The sequence below is a fragment of the Salvelinus namaycush genome, chromosome 1, assembly GCF_016432855.1.
Source record: "Salvelinus namaycush isolate Seneca chromosome 1, SaNama_1.0, whole genome shotgun sequence".
Taxonomy (NCBI): domain Eukaryota; kingdom Metazoa; phylum Chordata; class Actinopteri; order Salmoniformes; family Salmonidae; genus Salvelinus; species Salvelinus namaycush.
The window spans coordinates 24,594,453-24,613,712 of NC_052307.1; the positions used below are offsets into that span (position 1 = coordinate 24,594,453).

Sequence of the window (19,260 nt, forward strand, 5' to 3'; positions counted from 1 at the left end):
CTTGATGAGTCTCATTTCCCCACAGGGGTGGCATTTGACTGTGCGGGTCTTGGCCTTTATTTATGTACCTTGTATGGATCCCTACCCTCCTTTAACTGATCAGGATAAAACTAGAACACGAAATTACAGAAATCACAACCTGATTGCCAACCATTGTGCCACAGCACCTCGCCACGCTCTGTCTATACAACGCTTCTATTTTCTCATCTTTATTATATTTTCTCAGTTTCCCATGCAGAGTAAACCATGCATGAATTTACAATGTTTTTTCCCCCCCAAGAGTTCCTAAAAAAAATGTAAAAGCCCTGCAACCCTGCTGATTAATTTATGTGGTGCTGCTGTCTATTGGTGATGTTTCGTTCTCCTCTAGAAGGTCTGCTGGTAACAACACTGGGTACCACCTGTGCTTTCAACACAAACACTTTTGTATACTGATAATGTTTCCATCTACATGGTAAAGAAAGGTCTCAGTCACCATAATGAGAAATAATACACAAATCGAGTAAATAAAATAAACAGGTGAATTGCAACAACTTTTGTTGTAATATTATCTAATCTTATTGTTATCAATTTGTTGGATAAAACATTTACAAGATAGCATGTTTTACTAGTGATTAATTAAAAGTTGTTAGATCTGGCCACCGGTGCCCTTTCATACATCATTAGGGGCATGCCACCTCTAACGGTGGGTGGTAAGTCAAATTGTGGTTGGTAAGTCAAATTGTTCTGGGGCGTTCTGGGGAAACAATTATCTCTAGGCCAAGGTTCATTTAGGTCATCGAGACGAGGTTACATTCTCCCACTGTAGATGGTGTTAAAACACCATAACATGAAGAAAGAGGTTTCAGACAAGGACATTTCTGTCTGTGTGAAAGTCTTGAGATTGGTTTAGCAGACATCTCATTAGTGATAGGGTGCCCACCAAAGGGTACAGATACTCTCTCTTACTGTACTAACTGCTCTGGTGGCTGGCTGTATAATCACAGAGAAAATGAGATCCATCTCATTACTTTTTACATGAAGTGGTTGAAAGGAAAAGCAGGTCGAGTGCATTGGTCCATGCAAAATGTGGAGAGTAGAAATAATAATAATAATAATAATAATAATGTAAAGTAAATTGAATCTGTCAGTCATACTAAAAGACCATAACCAATGCCATTTGGACTCTTGATAAAGCCTGTTTTAGCGAATGTTTCTTACAGTTCTTAATACTCTCCTCTAAAATCTCAAAGTAGGCTTATATTGTTTGACAACATAATGGCCTGAATGATACATCTGCAAGTCAGAAAAGTGAAACATTCCATTTGTAGTCTTGCTTATGTTGCCAGAAGAAAGAATGGCACTCTACAGTAACTGTGGGAAGACACTATCCTAATTGTAAAGTCCCACATTCCACGTTATTTCAGTGCCATCTGGTGGTGCTGTAGCCTAATCGAAACATAGATTTTTGCAGATTTGTCACAGATTTTTTTCAATTTGTATGGAGATATCAGATAAAATAAAAATTGTATTGTGTCAGTCATAACTGGTAAATGCATGGTTTGAACACATTTACATTTTGAGTTAGGCTTAACTAATCTATTGACATAAATTCTAGTAACATGATGTACAAAGAGCTGACCTTCCTTTAATATTTTGAAGTGTATAATAATAAGAACGTCTGGTCACAGTCTATCTAAAAGAAGTTACTCAGACCAAAATGTTTTTCAACGTTTTCCAACGTTGTGGTCGTACGTTCCGTTGTAGCGTCAACGTCAACGTTTCACTTCCAATGGCTTGCGATTGGCTTGTGGGGCTGTACGTCGATTAGCTATTATAGTTGAGAAGCTCGATACGTACATGTTCTTTCTTCAGCGTTGCGCTTTTCCACCGCTGAACACCAACAGACGATATTACGTTTTAGCTAGGAAAACAGGATTCATAAACGAGTGGATAGCTCGTTGTATCACCATGGAGTCCTACGATATAATAGCAAATCAGCCTGTGGTGATTGATAATGTAAGTGGTTAACGTTAGCTAGCTCGCAAACATAATTTGTAAATATAGCTAGCTGACGTTAGTAAAAAATAAATGCATCACTCGCTTACGTTAGTCTGCGGTTCAATGTGGTCGTTGTCTTGTTTATACCCGTTAACTAGCTAGCTAACACTAGGTTGCTAGCAAGCTGTTTAACGTAAACTAGCTAACGTTACATTCACATTTTAGTAATTTAGCAGACGCTCTTATGAAATGGCTAGCTATATTATCCGTGCTCTCAATCCAGAACGATGTAGCCACCGCTACAATTAGATAACTAACGTTAGCCAGGTGGGTTTTAGTGGATGAGTGGGACAACCACATATTTCAGTCATATAGCTACTGTAGTACTATAATTTAGCTAAGTAGCTACATTTACCTCAATAAACTTGCTAGCTAACGTTAGTATCAGCAGAGTCAGTGTTAGTAGGGGAAAAAACGGTTCTTTTGCAAACAATTTCATTTGCTAGTTACAAAAATATAAACGTAACATGCAACAATTTCAAAGATTTTACTGAGTTAGTTCATATAAGGAAATCAGTCAGTTGAAATAAATTCATTAGACCCTAATCTATTGATTTCACATGACTTGGAATACATATTTGCATCTGTTAGTCACAGATACCTTAAACAACAAAAAAAAGTAGGGGCGTGGATTAGTATACCTGTCAGTATCTGGTGTGACCACCGTTTGCCTAAGCGACACATCTCCTTCGCAGAGTTGATCAGGCTGATTGTGGCCTATGGAATGTTGTCCCACTCCTCTACAATGACTGAATTAAGTTTCTGGATATTGGCTGGAACTGGAGCAAGCTGTTGTACATATCGATCCAGAGCATGCCAAACTTGCTCAATGGGTGACATGTTTGGTGAGTATGCAGGCCATGGAAGAACTGGGACATTTTCAGCTTCCAGCAATTGTGTACAGATCCTTACGACATGGGGCCGAGCATTATCAGGCTGAAACATGAGGTAATAGCGGCAGATGAATGGCACAATAATGGGCCTCAGGATCTTGTCATGGTATTGCTGTCGAGAAAATGCAATCGTGTTCATTGTCCGTAGCTTATGTCTGCCCATACCATAACCCCAACGCCACCATGGGGCACTCTGTTCACAACGTTGACATCAGCAAACCGCTTGCCAACACGATGACATACACTCTGCCATCTGCCCGGTACAGTTGAAACCACGATTAATCCACGAAGAGCCCACTTTTCCAGCATGCCAGTGGCAGTTGAAGGTGAGCATTTGCCCACCGAAGTCGGTCACAACGCCGAACTGCATTCAGGTCAAGAACCTTGTGAGGACGATGTGCTTCCCTTAGGTTGTGCAATTCTAAGGTTGTGCAGACCCACAGTTTCATCAGCTGTCCGGGTGACTGGTCTCAGACGATCCCGCAGTTTAAAAAGCTGGATGTGGGCTGGCGTGGTTACATGTACTGAAAAATTCTCTAAAACAACGTTAGAGGAAGCTTGTTGTAATTTAATGTTAATTTCTCTATCTGGCAACAGCTCTGGTGGACATTCCTGCAGTCAGCATGCCAATTGCATCCTCACTCAACTTGAAACATTTGTAACATTGTGTTGTGACTACTCTACATTTTAGTGGCCTTTTATTGTCCCCAGCACAAGGTGCACCTACATATGTAATGATCATTCTGTTTAATCAGCTTCTTGATATGCCACACATGTCAGGTGGATGAATTATTTTGGCGAATTAGAAATTCTCACTGACAGGGATGTAAAACAAATTTGTTGCAATTTGAGCTAAATTAGTTTTTTGTGCATATGGAACATTTCTGGGGTATTTTATTTCAGCTCATGAAACATGGGACCAACAATTGTTACGTTTATATTTTTGTTCTGTATAGGTGAGGTAAATTAGCTAAAGCCAGAGAGAGAAATATTTGCTGAAGCCTCAGACTAGTTTTGCTCATCAGTCAGTCAGTAATTTAGTCTCGCTAGCTAGCTAAAATCTACCATAGCAGTTGGGAATGTGGGTGGTAACCAAGCTAACCTATAACTAACAGTTAGCTAACGGACGGTTGCATCCCCGACCCATCCTCATCCCTATGCTAACTAGGGAAAGCTCACAGTCTAAAACATTAGATATTATCTTGCTTGTCAGGGTGAGCTAGCTAGCTATCTAGCCAGCTATAATTAAGATGTGAGCAATGAAAGAAAGGACATAAATGAGGAAATTAGTTAATCCTCGGTGGATAATTAGCTCATCATCTAGGTTAGATTATTATCAGTTTCCGCTTCAGGCTACTTGAAATCAGCATCATTGGGAAATTAAATAAAGCGTCATTTACTTATGCATCATTGTGTTACTGACTAGTCAAGCATTCGAGTACAATAATTGTGATGAACAACAAGGAAAATTATATTTTTTACTTCTGATATTGGGGTCTGATACAGTAGTTTATAGGATGCCTGCGTGCTGGTGTTTTCCCCTCAGCACTGTCTCATGACATCACTATACAAACAAGATGAACAGATGGTGTCAGAGCCACCCTCGGCCTCTATAATAAATTAGTTAATTTATGTAGCTAGCTTGCAGGGGGCCACATTTGGATTTTCTTACTTTCTCTTTCAGGGCTCTGGTGTTGTTAAAGCTGGTTTTGCAGGAGACCAGATCCCCAAATACTGCTTTCCAAACTAGTAAGATCACACACCTTCAGCCATCTCAAAGCTATAATATTAAATACCTACAGTGCCTTCAGAAAGTATTCACATCCTTGACTTTTTCCACATTTTGTTACAGCCTGAATTTGAAATTGATTAAATGTAGATTTTTTTTGTCATGGGCTTACATACCATAAATTCACCCTAATGTCAAAGTGGAATTATGTTTTTAGACATTTTTACAAATTAAATTTAAAATGAAAAGCTGAAATGTCTTGAGTCAATAAGTATTTAACCCCTTTGTTATGGCAAGCCTAAGTAAGTTCAGGAGTAAAATTGTTTTAACAAGTCCCATAATACACGAAGTTGCATGGACTCTGTGTGCAATAATAGTGTTTAACATGATTTTTGAATGACTACCTCATCTCTGTACCACATATACAGATAATTGTAAGTTCCCTCACTCGAGTAGTGAATTTCAAACACAGATTCAACCGCAAAGACCAGGGAGGTTTCCCTGTGCCTTGCAAAGAAGGCAACCTATTGGTAAAATTTAAATAAAACACACGTTGAATGTCTTTGAGCATGGTGAAGTTATAAATTACACTTTGGATGGTGTATCAATACACCCGGTCACCTACAAAGATACAGGTGTCCTTCCTAACTCAGTTGCTAGAGATCTCACCATGAGGCCAATGGTGACTTTTTAAAACAGTTAGAGTTTCATTGCTGTGGTAGGAGAACTGAAGATGGCTCAACAACATTGTAGTTACTCCACATAACTAACCTAATTGGAAGAGAAGGAAGCCTGTACAGAATAAAAATAATTAAAAACATGCATCCTGTTTGCAACAGAATGTGGCAAAGTGTTATGTTCGGGGCAAATCCAATACAACATTTTCAAGCAGTGGTTGCTGCGTCATATTATGGTTATGCTTGTAATCGTTAAGGACTGGGGAGTTTTTAAGGATAAAAAACAGAATGCCCAAATCCTAGAGGAAAACCTGGTTGTCTGCTTTCCACCAGACACTAGGAGATGAATTCACCAGCAGCACAATAACCTCAAACACAAGGCCACATCCCCACTGGAGTTGCTTACCAAGAAGACAGTGAATTAAATCTGATTGAAAATCTATTGCAAAACTTGAGAATAAGTCAAGGGGTGTTCATATTTTCTCAAGGCCCTGTAATGCATTTTACTGAAATGCTTTGATTAAATAAAAGTATGTAATATAATCGATGTCTTTACCTTTTAGTGTGGGTCGTCCAAAGCATGTTCGGGTGATGGCAGGTGCGCTGGAGGGAGATCTCTTCATTGGCCCAAAAGCAGAGGTATGTACAGTGGTTTACTAAGACCGATGCACATGGCCCTATTGTGTAACTCATAATTATGGCTAATGGGCTTCATGGTGTATGATTATATTTAGACCGTTGTGACACTGAAGCGGTATTTTTAAACAATAATATAGTTATGGCCATTATTCCCAACACCTGTTGATCTCCATGTGGTTGTAGGAACACAGGGGACTCCTGTCTGTGCGGTACCCTATGGAGCATGGTATTGTTAAGGACTGGAATGACATGGAGCGCATCTGGCAATATGTGTATTCTAAGGAGCAACTACAGACCTTCTCAGAAGAGGTATTTTTCTCTGGTTTCTGTGACACACACATTCTGGGTACTTTTAGATCATGAGACGTTGTAAGTAAGCATTTCACTCTATGGTCTACACCTGTTGTATTTGGCGTATGTGACAAATAACATTTTATTTGAGATGTTTTTTTTCTCTCAGGGTTTCTTGAAAGGTGAATATGAATGTGGGGTTTTGTTTGGAACTGTTTAACTGCATTGACTTTCTTTTCCATCTCTCCTAATGTTCTTTAGCATCCTGTGCTTTTAACAGAGGCCCCCTTAAACCCAAGTAAAAACCGTGAGCGTGCAGCAGAGGTGTTCTTTGAGACCTTCAATGTACCAGCGCTCTTCATCTCCATGCAGGCAGTATTAAGCTTGTAAGTTTCTGTCCTCTGTAGCTAGCTATCTTGTCTCGTTTGCCAGGGTAATGTTGGACATACCAGAACATTACCAAATTTATTCTCCAGAGGAGGAAAATCCAGGCTAATATGGCATGTATAATGCATTAGTAACTGTAGAGATATGAAAATGATGTAATAATCATTAGCATAAACAGTGGAACAGTTTTGAATATCTCTTTGGATATTGCAGATATGCCACAGGGCGGACAACAGGAGTGGTGCTGGATGCTGGTGATGGGGTAACCCATGCTGTGCCCATCTATGAAGGCTTTGCCATCCCTCACTCTATCATGCGGGTGGACATTGCTGGGCGGGATGTCTCACGCTACCTACGCCTGCTACTGCGCAAGGAAGGCTATGACTTCCACACTTCAGCTGAGTTTGAGGTTGTGCGGACTATCAAAGAGGTATGGATGGGGAGATTGTGTTACATTTTTGATGGGATAAAATGTGAAAATTCTAGTCAAATAGTTTTAATCTTCTGGGGCTGTCAAAGTTGATGTGTTAATAACGTGTTTATCGGCGTACATTTTTTTTATTCCATTCATTGCGAGTCCATTTCTTCACCACCTTGAAGTTTTAAGTGCACCTGTTTCCACACAGATCTTTTTAAGCGGAACACGGCTACAGCAAAGATGGTACAGTTGATGCTTGCGCATTTATGTTGCTATGCCTCTAACCAAAATCATGTAAAAGTTATTCCCAATAATACCAGAGCTATTTTATTTTTTTCTGTTGCGGATTCGTGTGCATATCATGGGCCGTTTTAAACTACTTCTGAGCTGCTATTTTTTTGGTTTGATAACAAACAACATTGTTTAGCTAGCTAGTCATGTCACCTTGCTAGCTAGCAACCTGAACTTGACCAATGCACATATGTGGATGGCACAGGAAGAACTGAAGAGGAATATGCTACTCAAAACGATGCTTCAAAGGTAGACTGCATATGCAAGAGGTGTGTGTGTGTGAGAGAGGTCTGAATCTCAAACCGAACACTTGGCACTTAACCCCTTTATCGAGAACCACTTGCTGTTGTGTTCGATAGTCAACACTCGAGTCTGCAAGTGTTTTGGCCAAAATGAGCATGTTGACAATGCGCACTCGATGTCCCAACTGCCACTTGTCAATATTTAAACTCCATTTCCGAGCATTGTCTCCCGCGACCTGTCATGTAGTATGACTCACTTGCTATGAAACACGGACCTGGGGCAGACAGACACTCCCTCCTGTTCTCCCTGTTCACCCATGTCTGCGTGGCCACGCTCGTCTACTACTCAATGATCAACTCAACGACACAATAGTGGTAGGCCTAATTACCAACAATGACGAGACAGGCTATAGGGAGGAGGTGAGAGCCCTGGTGGAGTTGTATAACCTCTCCCTCAACGTCAATGAAACGAAGGAGCTGATTGTGGATGACAGGAAACAGCAGAGAGAGCACGTCCCCATCCACATTGACTGGGCCGCAATGGAGAAGGTCAAAAGCTTAAAGTTTCTCAGCGTGCACACAACCTCAAATGGTCCCTTGAGATCAGCACCTTTTCAATCTCAGGAGGCTGAAGGAATTTGGCCTGACCTTTTAAGACCCTCAAACTTCTACAGCTGCACCATTGAGGGCATCCTGTCGGGCTGTATCACAGCCTGGTACTGCAATTGCACCGTCCTCAACCACAGGGCTCTCCAGAGGGTGGTGCGGTCAGCCCAACTCATCACTGGGGGCACACTGCCTGCCCTTCAGGACATCTACAGCTCCCGGTGTCACGGGAAGATCAAGGACCTCACCCACCTATGCCACGGCCTGTTCACCCCGCTACAATCTAGAATAGGGTTCCCTAACTGCCGGCCGAATTTGGCCCTCGGGTGGTTTTATTTGGACCCCCAAGTTTTCTGAGCAAAATAATATATACTATATACACTACCTGTCAAACGTTTTAGTACACCTACTCATTCCAGGGTTTTTCTTTATTTTTACTATTTTCTACATTGTAGAATAATAGTGAAGACATCAAAACTATGAAATAACACATATGGAATCATGTAGTAACCAAAAAAGTGTTAAACAAATCAAATTATATTTTTTATTTGAGATTCTTCAAATAGCCACCCTTTGCCTTGATGACAGCTTTGCACACTCTTGGCATACAGTGAATGTTGTGTTTATGGTGGAAATGCTATTAATACATTGATGTACATCATGTTGTTTCTGTCCCTTACAGGCATAAGGGACATAGCATAGCTATGATTGTAACTGATTGCACTGCTTTTTAAATCAAGAAATTAGAGGTTGGCCGATTATGATTTTTCAACGCCAATACCGATTAATTGGCCTATTTATTTATATATATATATATATATATGTGTGTGTGTGTGTGTGTGTGTGTGTGTGTGTGTGTGTGTGTGTGTGCATATATGTATGTGTGTATATATAATATGTGTGTGTATATTATCTGTGTGTGTATATATAATATAAAAATTGTGTGTGTAATAATGACAATTACAACAATACTGAATGAACAATGAACCCTTTTATTTTAACATAATATAATACATAAAATCTATTTAGTCTCAAATAAATAATGAAACATGTTCAATTTGGTTTAAATAATGCAAAAACAGTGTTGGAGAAGAAAGTAAAAGTGCAGTATGTGTCATGTAAAAAAAGCTAACATTATGTTCCTGGCGCAGAACATGAGAACATAAGAAAGATGGTGGTTCAATATTCCCAGTTAAGAAGTTTTAGGTTGTAGTTATTATAGGAATTATGACACGTCAACTATTTCTCTCTACCATTTGTATTTCATATTCCTTTGACTATTGGATGTTCTTATAGGCACTTTAGTATTGCCAGCCTAATCTCGGGAGTTGATAGGCTTGAAGTCATAAACAGCAATGTGCCTCAAGCATTGCTAAGAGCTGCTGGCAAAGGCAGTAAAGTGCTGTTTGAATGAATGCTTACGAGCCTGCTGCTGCCTACCACCGCTCAGTCAGACTGCTCTATCAAATCATAGACTTAATTATAATATAATAAACACAGAAATACGAGCCTTTGCTCATTAATATGGTCAAATCCGGAAACTATCATTTCGAAAACAAAACGTTTATTCTTTCAGTGAAATACGGAGCCGTTCCGTATTTTATCGAACGGGTGGCAACCCTAAGTCTAAATAGTGCTGTTACATTGCACAACCTTCAATGTTATGTCATAATTATGTAAAATTCTGGCAAATTAGTTCACAACGAGTCAGGCGGCCCAAACTGTTGCATATACCCTGACTCTGCTTGCACTGTACGCAAGAGGACAAGCTAATTCACCTAGTAATATCATCAACCATGTGTAGTTAACTAGTGATTATGTGAAGATTTATTTGTTTTTTATAAGTTTAATGCTAGCTAGTAACTTACCTTGGCTCCTTGCAGCCACAAGGTCCTTTTGACGCTGCACTCGCGTAACGTGGTCAGCTTGTCACGCAGTTACCTTGTGGATTCTAATGTAATCAGCGTCCAAAAAGGCTGATTACCGATTGTTATGAAAACTTGAAATCGGCCATGTTGATTAATTAATCGGTCAACCTCTAGAAGAAATCTTTCAGTAGGGCCAAATTCAGAAATTGTGATTAACTTGTTTGACAACCCCTACAATCTTCACAAGACACTCTGTCAGTCCTGTTATTTAGATTTTGGATTCAACCTTTGTCCTTGACATCTGTCACTTTTATCTTGTTTACCTCTGCAGAGAGCATGCTACCTATCTCTGAACCCACAGAAAGATGAGACCTTGGAGACGGAGAAGGCACAGTACACTCTTCCTGATGGCAGCACATTGGATGTGAGTCATTTTAGATGCATTCGCAACATGTATTGTTCTGAAAGTTGTTCAATATTAGTATTTTGACATGATCACGTAAACTTTTGTATTTATACCAAAGTATTGACAGCTTGTTGTACCCTGTGTAGATTGGCCCTGCTCGATTCCGAGCCCCAGAGCTTCTTTTCCGTCCAGACCTGATAGGGGACGAGAGTGAAGGAATCCACGAGGTTCTGGCTTTTGCCATTCAGAAGTCAGACATGGACCTGCGACGTACACTCTTTTCCAACATTGTCCTCTCTGGGGGCTCCACTCTCCTCAAAGGTATTCATTAGAATTCTTTCCCACCAATTACATATTGAGGACTGGCAAACAACAAACGTTTCACTCCACTCCTTAAACATTGGCTAATTGTCTTCATATGTCCTTGTTTTACATGTTTTCCTTCCCAAAGGTTTTGGTGATCGATTGTTAAGTGAAGTGAAAAAGTTGGCACCCAAAGATGTGAAAATAAAGGTATTTGCTGCCTTAACCTTGGACTCGTTTACATATGTATGAGCAGCAATTTCAATGTCTTAAATGTTTTTTGTTGGTTCAACAATTATCATCCATTTCTGAACTAGTTGTGCTGTGTCACAGTCCATTTATTTCCCTGTTTTACTCTGTTAGATCTCTGCACCCCAAGAACGACTCTACTCCACGTGGATAGGGTAAGTAACATCATGTGATCAGCCACAGACTAAACAGATTAGTCTCCGTTTCCAGAGTTATGATCCTCTCTTGTTGCATGCTTGAAGGGGCTCCATCCTTGCGTCACTGGACACCTTCAAGAAGATGTGGGTGTCAAAGAAGGAGTATGAGGAAGACCGAGCACGTGCCATCCATCGGAAGACCTTCTGAAGAGGTGGGCGGTGCTCCTAATATGCCCAAAAACCTCTGGTTCAAGTCCACCAACTACTCCACTACACCCCCTTCCCCATTACCCCTATGATAAGGAGAGTTCATGGCTCCCTATGGCATGCCTTTTACAGACTCTCTTCCACACGCCAAATGACGGGGACACTGGCCAGGACTGGCAAAGTGTTGGGCAGCCATTACCAGACAGACCCAGAACCTGTACCAATGACAAGGCTTTAAGTTGCATCTCTTGATATTGTGGACTTTCCTTATTTTTAACATTTAAGGCAAACCTGCATTGCAGGATGCAAATTCTGTATTTATTCTACGATTTGTTATGCCCCATATGAAATGGATCATAAAATCCTTAACTTAAATGGCAATGAAGGGGAACGTCCTGCTTTACTTTGATGTATAAATTCAATTAAGAAATGTGTTTTTACCTTTTGGGTTTTGTTACTGTGGCACATTAAACATAGTGTGCAAAGACACCTTAAGAACTTCTTGTTATAAAGTTATTTCTTTATTTCCCACAGTCTGAATATCCATCAGCGTCTTTCAACTGTCCATCAGTGTCTTTTCAACTTTCAAAACCAAGTTGATGTAAATTGTATTGGAAATATTTGATCGGTTTATCACCTGGTGCCATTTAACTCAATGTTGTTAGGGAATTAAACATTAAGTCTTGAGTGGACCACATGAGTTAAAAGCACTTTCAGTGTTGTGCTGATGGAGAATATTCTGACTGAATTCATGTTCCAAACCTGTATGGTTTGCTAAACTTTTAAACTGGACCGAAGGTGACATGACAATGGGTCGGTTGTCATGCATTTTCTGCCAGATGTTTGCAAGCTAAACAGAATTGTTATTAGTGACTATATTTTAGATCAAAATATGTATTGTGTTAGTTTCAAGGGTAACAGTTTGATCATATCCTGCTGGCATAATAACTCTCATAGGCAAATACTAACACTAATAACAGTATTGCTGAAATATTATTTTTTAATTGAGTTGTACATTGGAGTGTTGCTTGCGCTTTAATTTTGTAAATTTAGTTACAATAAATGAGTGCACTCTGCTGGGATGTGATTATTTTTGTTATGCTGAATACATTAGCAATGCTGATGCAATGTGAGATTTTGATTAAAATGGCAAAATAATATACATTTGCACTACATTTGATTATTTTATCAGTTTCTTTGGTGTGGAAAAGTAAGTGGGATCCTTGGGATGTCCAACTCTGACATTGCCCCATTGAGGTTGAAATTTAAAACGGGTTAAATTAGGGGTAGTGTTAAGTGTAATGACGTCCCAAGGATTCCAATTATCACCTTTGTGTTCCACCAAAGATTATGGATATACTGACAAGCAGAGACGGTATGGAACTTGTCTGTCAGCCCGGCATTAAATACAAAAATTGGCTAAAGAAAATTGTGCTAAATAAAAATGTATGCTAGTTTAATTTAAGGACCAAAAAATTGACAGCTGCACCATAGAGGTTTCAAAATAGTTGGAAGGAGATTTTCGATGCCAGAAAAAAAACTTGGGGTTTTTCCATTTAAATTATACTAAATTCTTGCAACCAATAGAATGTTATATATAAGAGAGATACAACCATCCCAGCTCTGCAGATTTTCCTGCGAAGAGAGAATCATTCGATCACTAAAAACAAATATCATTGTTTGAATATTCGATGAGGGTTGTATCCAATGGGGATGCTATGCTACTAGCATAATTGTATGAATATGCATAGCCATCTCGTGACAACTCCGATATAAAGTGTTTTATGTCAAAGTTCCAGGGATGTCGCGTGTCCTATTTATATCAGTACACTCTTAACAACTTAAGCATTACGAAAGTTATATTTGATCAAATAAATCTCACATGGCAAATAAGCAATACATTTTTGTTGTTGAACAAATTCGACACTCATTGACCTCCGTACAAAAACTCCTTGCTTGGTGAGCGAAACAACGAAAAAACGCCACCTGCTGGGACTCTCTTCCTCTACGTCTCTGGTACCACTGAGCGGGTGTGGATCGGGCTATACAAGAACGGTGTGACATAAATACTTAACCATATTCAAGAATGATGGCACGCACCGGCTTGTAAAACGAGTACACCCAATGTTGGCCCTTGATTGGCTCACCTACTTTCTGATTCAAAATTTGATTGGTTTGATTGTGAACCCCTAAGAAATATGTCCATTCCATTGGTAGGCTGGAGTTCAACGTTTCCTTCTTGCGTTTCGTCCCACTGTCAAATCTGCTAGCTAGCTGCTCCTGCTGTGGTTCATTGTTCTGGGATTAGTATTTAAACGTGTTACAAAGAATGAGAAGAGTTACTCTTTTTGTGAACGGGACGTCCAAAAATGGCAAGGTGCGTACAGTTAGCTTAGCTATTGGGCTAACGATAGCTAACTGTAAGGTAAGACTGTCTATGTAATGTTAATGCGGCCCTTAGCTTTGATGCCACTAAGCGAGTTTGTAACAGCCAAATGTCCCAACAAACTCGCTTAGTTGCATCGTAGCTATGCGGCCCATATAATGTGTGTAGCTAGTGTACATAGCTCAATAACGCTAGCTAGTTAATCTGAGGTTGTTTGGCATTGGGAACACGAACAAACGTAGCTATCGACTAACTCATTTCCTAGTTAGCTATCTGGCTACATTACAGGTAGACTCAGCAATATGACATTCAAAATGGGGCCATTTCCTTCTAACAGAAGTCAACAACAGTGTTTTCAAACAAACAACATTTAAACCTGCCACCCACAATTGCCTCGTCACAATGTTGGTATGTTTCAAGGAAGGGGCACATTTGGAAGAACTGGTGCCAGTCTTGGTAGATTTTAACTTTGTTTTTGACATCTGTATATAAGCAGTCGTCCAGCTGTGTATCGTCATGTTATATTGCTGAGTCTACCTTTTAGTTTGCTAGCAAGAGAGAATGGGTTTGCCCAAATAGGTATGTTTTGTGACAATAACTCTGTGTTCCTTCATTAGGTTGTAGCTGTGTATGGGACCTTGGCCGACCTGTTATCTGTAGCAAGCAATAAGTTGGGAATCAAAGCCTGTAATTTATACAATGGAAAAGGTGGTCTTATAGATGACATAGCGCTCATCAGGTAGTGTACATTTCCTTCAACACTTTGTAGTTTCATGTCTTTGGAATGTCCTTACTCCAGCCAATATTACATATTAATTTCTCTACTATTCCTTTATTATAGGGATGATGATGTTTTGTATGTCTCAGAGGGAGACCCCTTTGTTGGTGAGTTTGTCCTCTAATTCTTTCCTAGTCTTTTCAAACCATTTGGTTCTGAAGAATGAGGTGGTGAGTTATCCCTCTGAATAATGTTATCTTAGACCCACAGAATGATGTCAGGACTACAGACGGCCTGCCTAGGGCACAGACAGATTGGCTGACCCTTAATATTGGGGGGCGTCTCTTCACCACCACACGGTAAGCAATGGAGGAGTTGTTTCAATGTTCTATGAATATCGAAAGTCACATAGGAATATCTCTGTTAATATTATTGCCATCTACTTTCTTTGGTTACTTTTTTTCCTCACAAACTATGGTCCTTTTTACAGCAGTACCTTGGTCAGCAAGGAGCCAGAGAGCATGCTTGCTCACATGTTCCGGGAGAAGGGTAAACAATAATGAAGTTTGTCACATCTAACACTGCTGACCTTATACATTAGACCTTTTCTGTTGTGATTTACCCATAATTATGGCCTATCTTTGCTCTGCAGATGTATGGGGTAACAAGCAGGATGAACGTGGGGCTTACCTGATTGACCGCAGCCCAGAATACTTTGAGCCTATTCTTAATTACCTGCGACATGGCCAGCTCATTATCAATGAAGGTATCAATTTACTTGGTAAGTATGGCATTTACAGGTGACGCTTTCATTATCTTTATTCTACGATAAAGCTCACAGATGAATGATATCACTTCAGTTGTGCATGTTGACTACAGCATGAAATCTTGACAACATATATTTGCTCTGATTAGTAAATCTAATCTGTTTTTCAGGGGTTTTGGAGGAGGCTCGATTCTTTGGAATTGAGCAGCTGGCTGATCAGTTGGAAGTAGCAATAAAGGTGACGAACTCATGGCCATATGGATGACAAGCAAGCTCCATATTTCAAATTATTCATTCAATTTTGTCACAGCATATTGATCCATGTCACCACATGCTTTTCTCCAGAATAACCAGCCACCTGAGGACCACTCTCCCATCTCTCGCAAGGAGTTTGTTCGGTTTCTGCTGGCTACACCCACCAAATCAGAGCTCCGCTGTCAGGTAAAACCACATTTTCCACAAGGACAACGCACTGCTGAACATTCGATGCAGTGTACCTAACATGTGACCATGACAAATAATACCTCTCTCCATCCAAAAGGGACTTAATTTCAGTGGTGCTGATCTCTCTCGCCTCGACTTGCGCTACATCAACTTCAAGATGGCCAACCTGAGTCGCTGCAACCTGACACATGCCAACCTATGTTGTTCAAACCTGGAGCGTGCTGACCTCTCTGGGGCCAACCTTGATGTAAACCCATTAGCTCCTTCATTAGCTTATGAAACCTACATGTTACAGCGTGTCAACATTTGAAAAATTAACAGTATTTTGAGGACTAATTTTCTTTCTGTTTTAGGGTGCTAACTTGCAGGGTGTAAAAATGCTCTGTTCAAATGCTGAGGGGGCGTCTCTCAAAGGATGTAATTTTGAAGACCCGTCTGGTCTAAAGGCCAACTTGGAGGGTAAACTTTAATTTATTTGTATTATGAGAAATAAGGAACTGGTAACACTTGTTGAACCTCTAATGTATGTTTTATTAGGTGCCAATCTAAAAGGTGTTGACATGGAGGGAAGTCAGATGACTGGAATTAATCTGCGTGTGGCCACTCTAAAAAATGCTAAACTGAAGAACTGTAACCTACGGGGTGCCACTTTGGCAGGAACTGATCTTGAGGTAAGCAGAAGGTATTTAAGTGGATTAAACTTGAGACTAAAAGGTCAAGTAAATCTGAAACAAATGGAATCAGACAGCTCTTATAATAATACAAGTTTTTTCAGATACCATAAAGTAGCATCCATCTTAAGAACAGTGTTAGTTTTATTACTGTGACATCTAAGGTTATTGCAAAGAATACTGACTGTGGTTAGTACCAAGAATACTGACAGTTTTGTTTTACTCATCACAGAATTGTGATCTGTCTGGCTGTGACCTACAAGAGGCCAACTTGAGAGGGTCCAATGTGAAGGGGGCCATTTTTGAAGAGATGCTGACTGCATTGCACATGTCTCAGAGTGTCAGATGACTCCCCTGCACATTCCACCTGGATTCAGGCTGGTTAATCTCATGAATGCCTGGCAACGATGTTATTATGCCAGCAAATCCCACCCACCCCTACTATCAAGCTTCCTGGACCCTTATGCAATACATGCATTTTATGCACATCCCTGGCATCCCACATCCCTTCCACCTGATATACTAGCTTTAAATCTCTTGCACTAGAGCACATCCAGGGTTATCCATTTCTGTTATGTAGTGGAATATTTTAAATGTCTGACTGTCTTATTTTTTTCCCCAAACCAAAATATTGAATGTTCTTTATGTATGTTTACTATTATATCTGGATTCAATCCTAACTTATTATTATTTTTATGATTTCTAGATGTGTGTTTTCTAGATTATTTAATGTCTGTAAATCAAAGATTATCAAACTATAAGTGCATGAAAGTAAAAAAGGGCCTCAATCAAGACTGTGGTAAAGCATAAATGGGAGATGACATTGTGTGACTGTACATTCTTATCAATGTACTTAAAGTTCCAGATATGCTTTATGATTAGGATGTTTATTTTCTAAGTCAAAGCCATACCGTAGCATGGTGAAAATGGCAAAAATAATTTGCTGTTATTGCACCACACAATTATGCTGTGGAATTAATTTCATATAAGACTGTGGGTGTTGAACTGTTTTCAACAGAATTTCAAGTATGCAATGTACTCTTTCCTTGCTGCCTGTCGTTTTTGGTGTTCTCCGTGAATCTACCTCCTTATTTTCTACCCCTGTCTGATATCTAGTTGCATGCATTTCACTGTAGTTTTGGCCCCTTTTGTATGAAATTCATCATATCCAAATATTATCAAAGTGAATGTGTGTTTTAATTGTGTTACTGTCATGTTCAAGCTTGTGTAGCACTTAGTTGTATAACACTCCCCTCAAGGAGACCACAACCAATGAACAGGGCATATCATTCAGTCATGTCTTGAAATTTTGCTTTGCACAAATGTTTAAATGGTATGTTTTGGTCAGTAACTTCAGTTTTACTCACTCATAGGACACCAAGTTAAATGTGCTTGTAACATAATGTATTTCAAATCTAGTGCTTCCAAAACAAATATCGGGTGTGTTTCTCTTTTTTCCCTGTCTATAATTATTGCACTCAACCACAAAAATGTAATTCAATAAATTACTGGATTTTTTTTTTTTAAGTATCTGTGTAATGAATTACTTGTGCAAATTAAATAATGCTATCTTTTCACTAACTTTCCAAAATAACTGCCCTGTGCCTAATTCATTTCATTGTTGCTGCTGTAAAAGTGCCCAATCATACCCGAAGTATTTTAGGCTTTTAAAAGGCTCTTTGGGTTCCTGAAGTGGAGATACTTAGTGCTGCTCTGCAATATATGTTTGAGTGGATCCTTTTGTCTTTAATTCCACTTTTTTTGTGACCTCTGGTGAAGTGATGGGACTAAGGGGCCAATAAAACCTCAGACACATTAACTGCTCAGAGTAAGGCTGACTATTTGAAGAATAGAAGACAAACATTTCCGGTTGTTGCTGCTGCTCTTGGTGGTGGAACTACTATCAACATTGGTCCTTATCCAATGATGGGAGGGATGTTCCTATAGTTGCATAGTAAATTCTAGCTAAATGACAATTCTACAGATGGCTGAAGATGGAGTTTGTTTGGCTGTGATGTCTCACCTCATGCCAAAATGTACAGACTAAGGGAATTTGTGAGTGACATTTACAATTTTGCAAATAGGGCAGTTTCCCTTCAAGAAGCTACCCAGAAGTTGAAAATAAATGGAAATTGTGTTGGTAGTTACTTTTTTCATTGTGTTTTTTTTCTCAAGGTTTTATCCAAATTGTAAACTATATTTTTAATTTAGTTTTTTTGTAGGCAACCCTCGCTGACAGAAAGTGGACTCAAAAATATATTGCAAATGTATGCTAACGATAATAAAAATTGCAGTGCCATCACTGTGTTTTGTGGTGGTCTTTGTTGGTGGTTTGCATATTACGGAGTGTGGCTTTAAAATAGTAGAAAAACACCCATTCAAATTTCTGTAGAGCACGGTGTCAAAACAAAAGTGCCAACCAATGACTGCGAGTATGTGTTACGTTGTCAACTCTTGTAGTGTTAAGGCTGCGAAGGTTCAACTGAGATAGGAACAATAGCACACCTGAACTTGGTTAAAATAATTGTTTAATTCAAAAGTTAATAAATGGCAAATGCAATTTCCGTATATATGGGTTCAATGTTTCATCACGCAGGATAAGACAGAGAACTGATTTGTTCCTGACAAAGATAGTATATTATACTCATGACAGAGATAGTTCCCACTTCCGAGCCGGCCTGTCAGAGTAGAGACTGGGCGTGGTTTAGACTCACCCAGCCTATCGTTGGTGTTGGCGCTTAAGCTGGTCCCAGCCCCTTTGCGCTCTCTGGTGTCCTGTCGCTGTTGCTGTGTAGATTACGCTCCCTCACCCCAGAGACTGAGGTCAGACAGTTCTGCAACATTGTCTGAGCTATTTGCACCTGTATACAATGCCCACTGTTCTCGCTCAAG

The 19,260-nt window shown here is 39.7% G+C and overlaps 2 protein-coding genes across 5 annotated transcripts; both read left to right on the forward strand.

The window, feature by feature from the left end:
* The first annotated feature begins 1,837 nt into the window (after positions 1–1,837).
* LOC120066336 (beta-centractin-like) lies at positions 1,838–12,465 on the forward strand. 4 transcript variants are annotated; one of them, XM_039017768.1, is made up of 12 exons: positions 1,838–1,998; positions 2,736–2,885; positions 4,618–4,682; positions 5,903–5,978; positions 6,162–6,287; positions 6,531–6,655; positions 6,870–7,086; positions 10,413–10,505; positions 10,634–10,808; positions 10,939–11,000; positions 11,154–11,194; positions 11,282–12,465. In XM_039017768.1, exons 4-12 carry the CDS (start codon positions 5,931–5,933, stop codon positions 11,382–11,384), a joined length of 990 nt encoding a protein of 329 aa, XP_038873696.1. In that variant the 5' UTR covers positions 1,838–1,998; positions 2,736–2,885; positions 4,618–4,682; positions 5,903–5,930; the 3' UTR covers positions 11,385–12,465. The 4 variants fall into 4 exon arrangements, with proteins under 4 accessions (XP_038873696.1, XP_038873776.1, XP_038873611.1 ...); XM_039017848.1 differs by lacking the exon at positions 4,618–4,682; XM_039017683.1 differs by lacking the exon at positions 2,736–2,885.
* A 1,085-nt stretch (positions 12,466–13,550) lies between these two features.
* Positions 13,551–18,667, forward strand: LOC120066569 (BTB/POZ domain-containing protein KCTD9). The gene is made up of 12 exons (XM_039018029.1): positions 13,551–13,760; positions 14,387–14,508; positions 14,611–14,654; positions 14,750–14,846; positions 14,978–15,036; positions 15,140–15,268; positions 15,424–15,491; positions 15,599–15,694; positions 15,795–15,944; positions 16,051–16,156; positions 16,235–16,368; positions 16,601–18,667. The coding sequence occupies exons 1-12, from the start codon at positions 13,713–13,715 to the stop codon at positions 16,715–16,717; spliced, it is 1,170 nt and encodes a 389-aa protein (XP_038873957.1). The 5' UTR covers positions 13,551–13,712; the 3' UTR covers positions 16,718–18,667.
* The last annotated feature ends 593 nt before the right edge of the window (positions 18,668–19,260 follow it).

Excerpts from the sequence above, each read along its gene's own strand:
- LOC120066336 (XM_039017683.1), top strand. The coding sequence starts at position 1,840 with ATGTTCTTTCTTCAGCGTTGCGCTTTTCCACCGCTGAACACCAACAGA. Across the intron at positions 6,288-6,530 it reads TACAGACCTTCTCAGAAGAG|CATCCTGTGCTTTTAACAGA; the intron begins GTATTTTTCTCT and ends AATGTTCTTTAG. Across the intron at positions 11,195-11,281 it reads CTCTACTCCACGTGGATAGG|GGGCTCCATCCTTGCGTCAC; the intron begins GTAAGTAACATC and ends GCATGCTTGAAG.
- LOC120066569 (XM_039018029.1), top strand. The coding sequence starts at position 13,713 with ATGAGAAGAGTTACTCTTTTTGTGAACGGGACGTCCAAAAATGGCAAG. Across the intron at positions 15,695-15,794 it reads AATCAGAGCTCCGCTGTCAG|GGACTTAATTTCAGTGGTGC; the intron begins GTAAAACCACAT and ends TCCATCCAAAAG. Across the intron at positions 16,369-16,600 it reads TGGCAGGAACTGATCTTGAG|AATTGTGATCTGTCTGGCTG; the intron begins GTAAGCAGAAGG and ends TACTCATCACAG.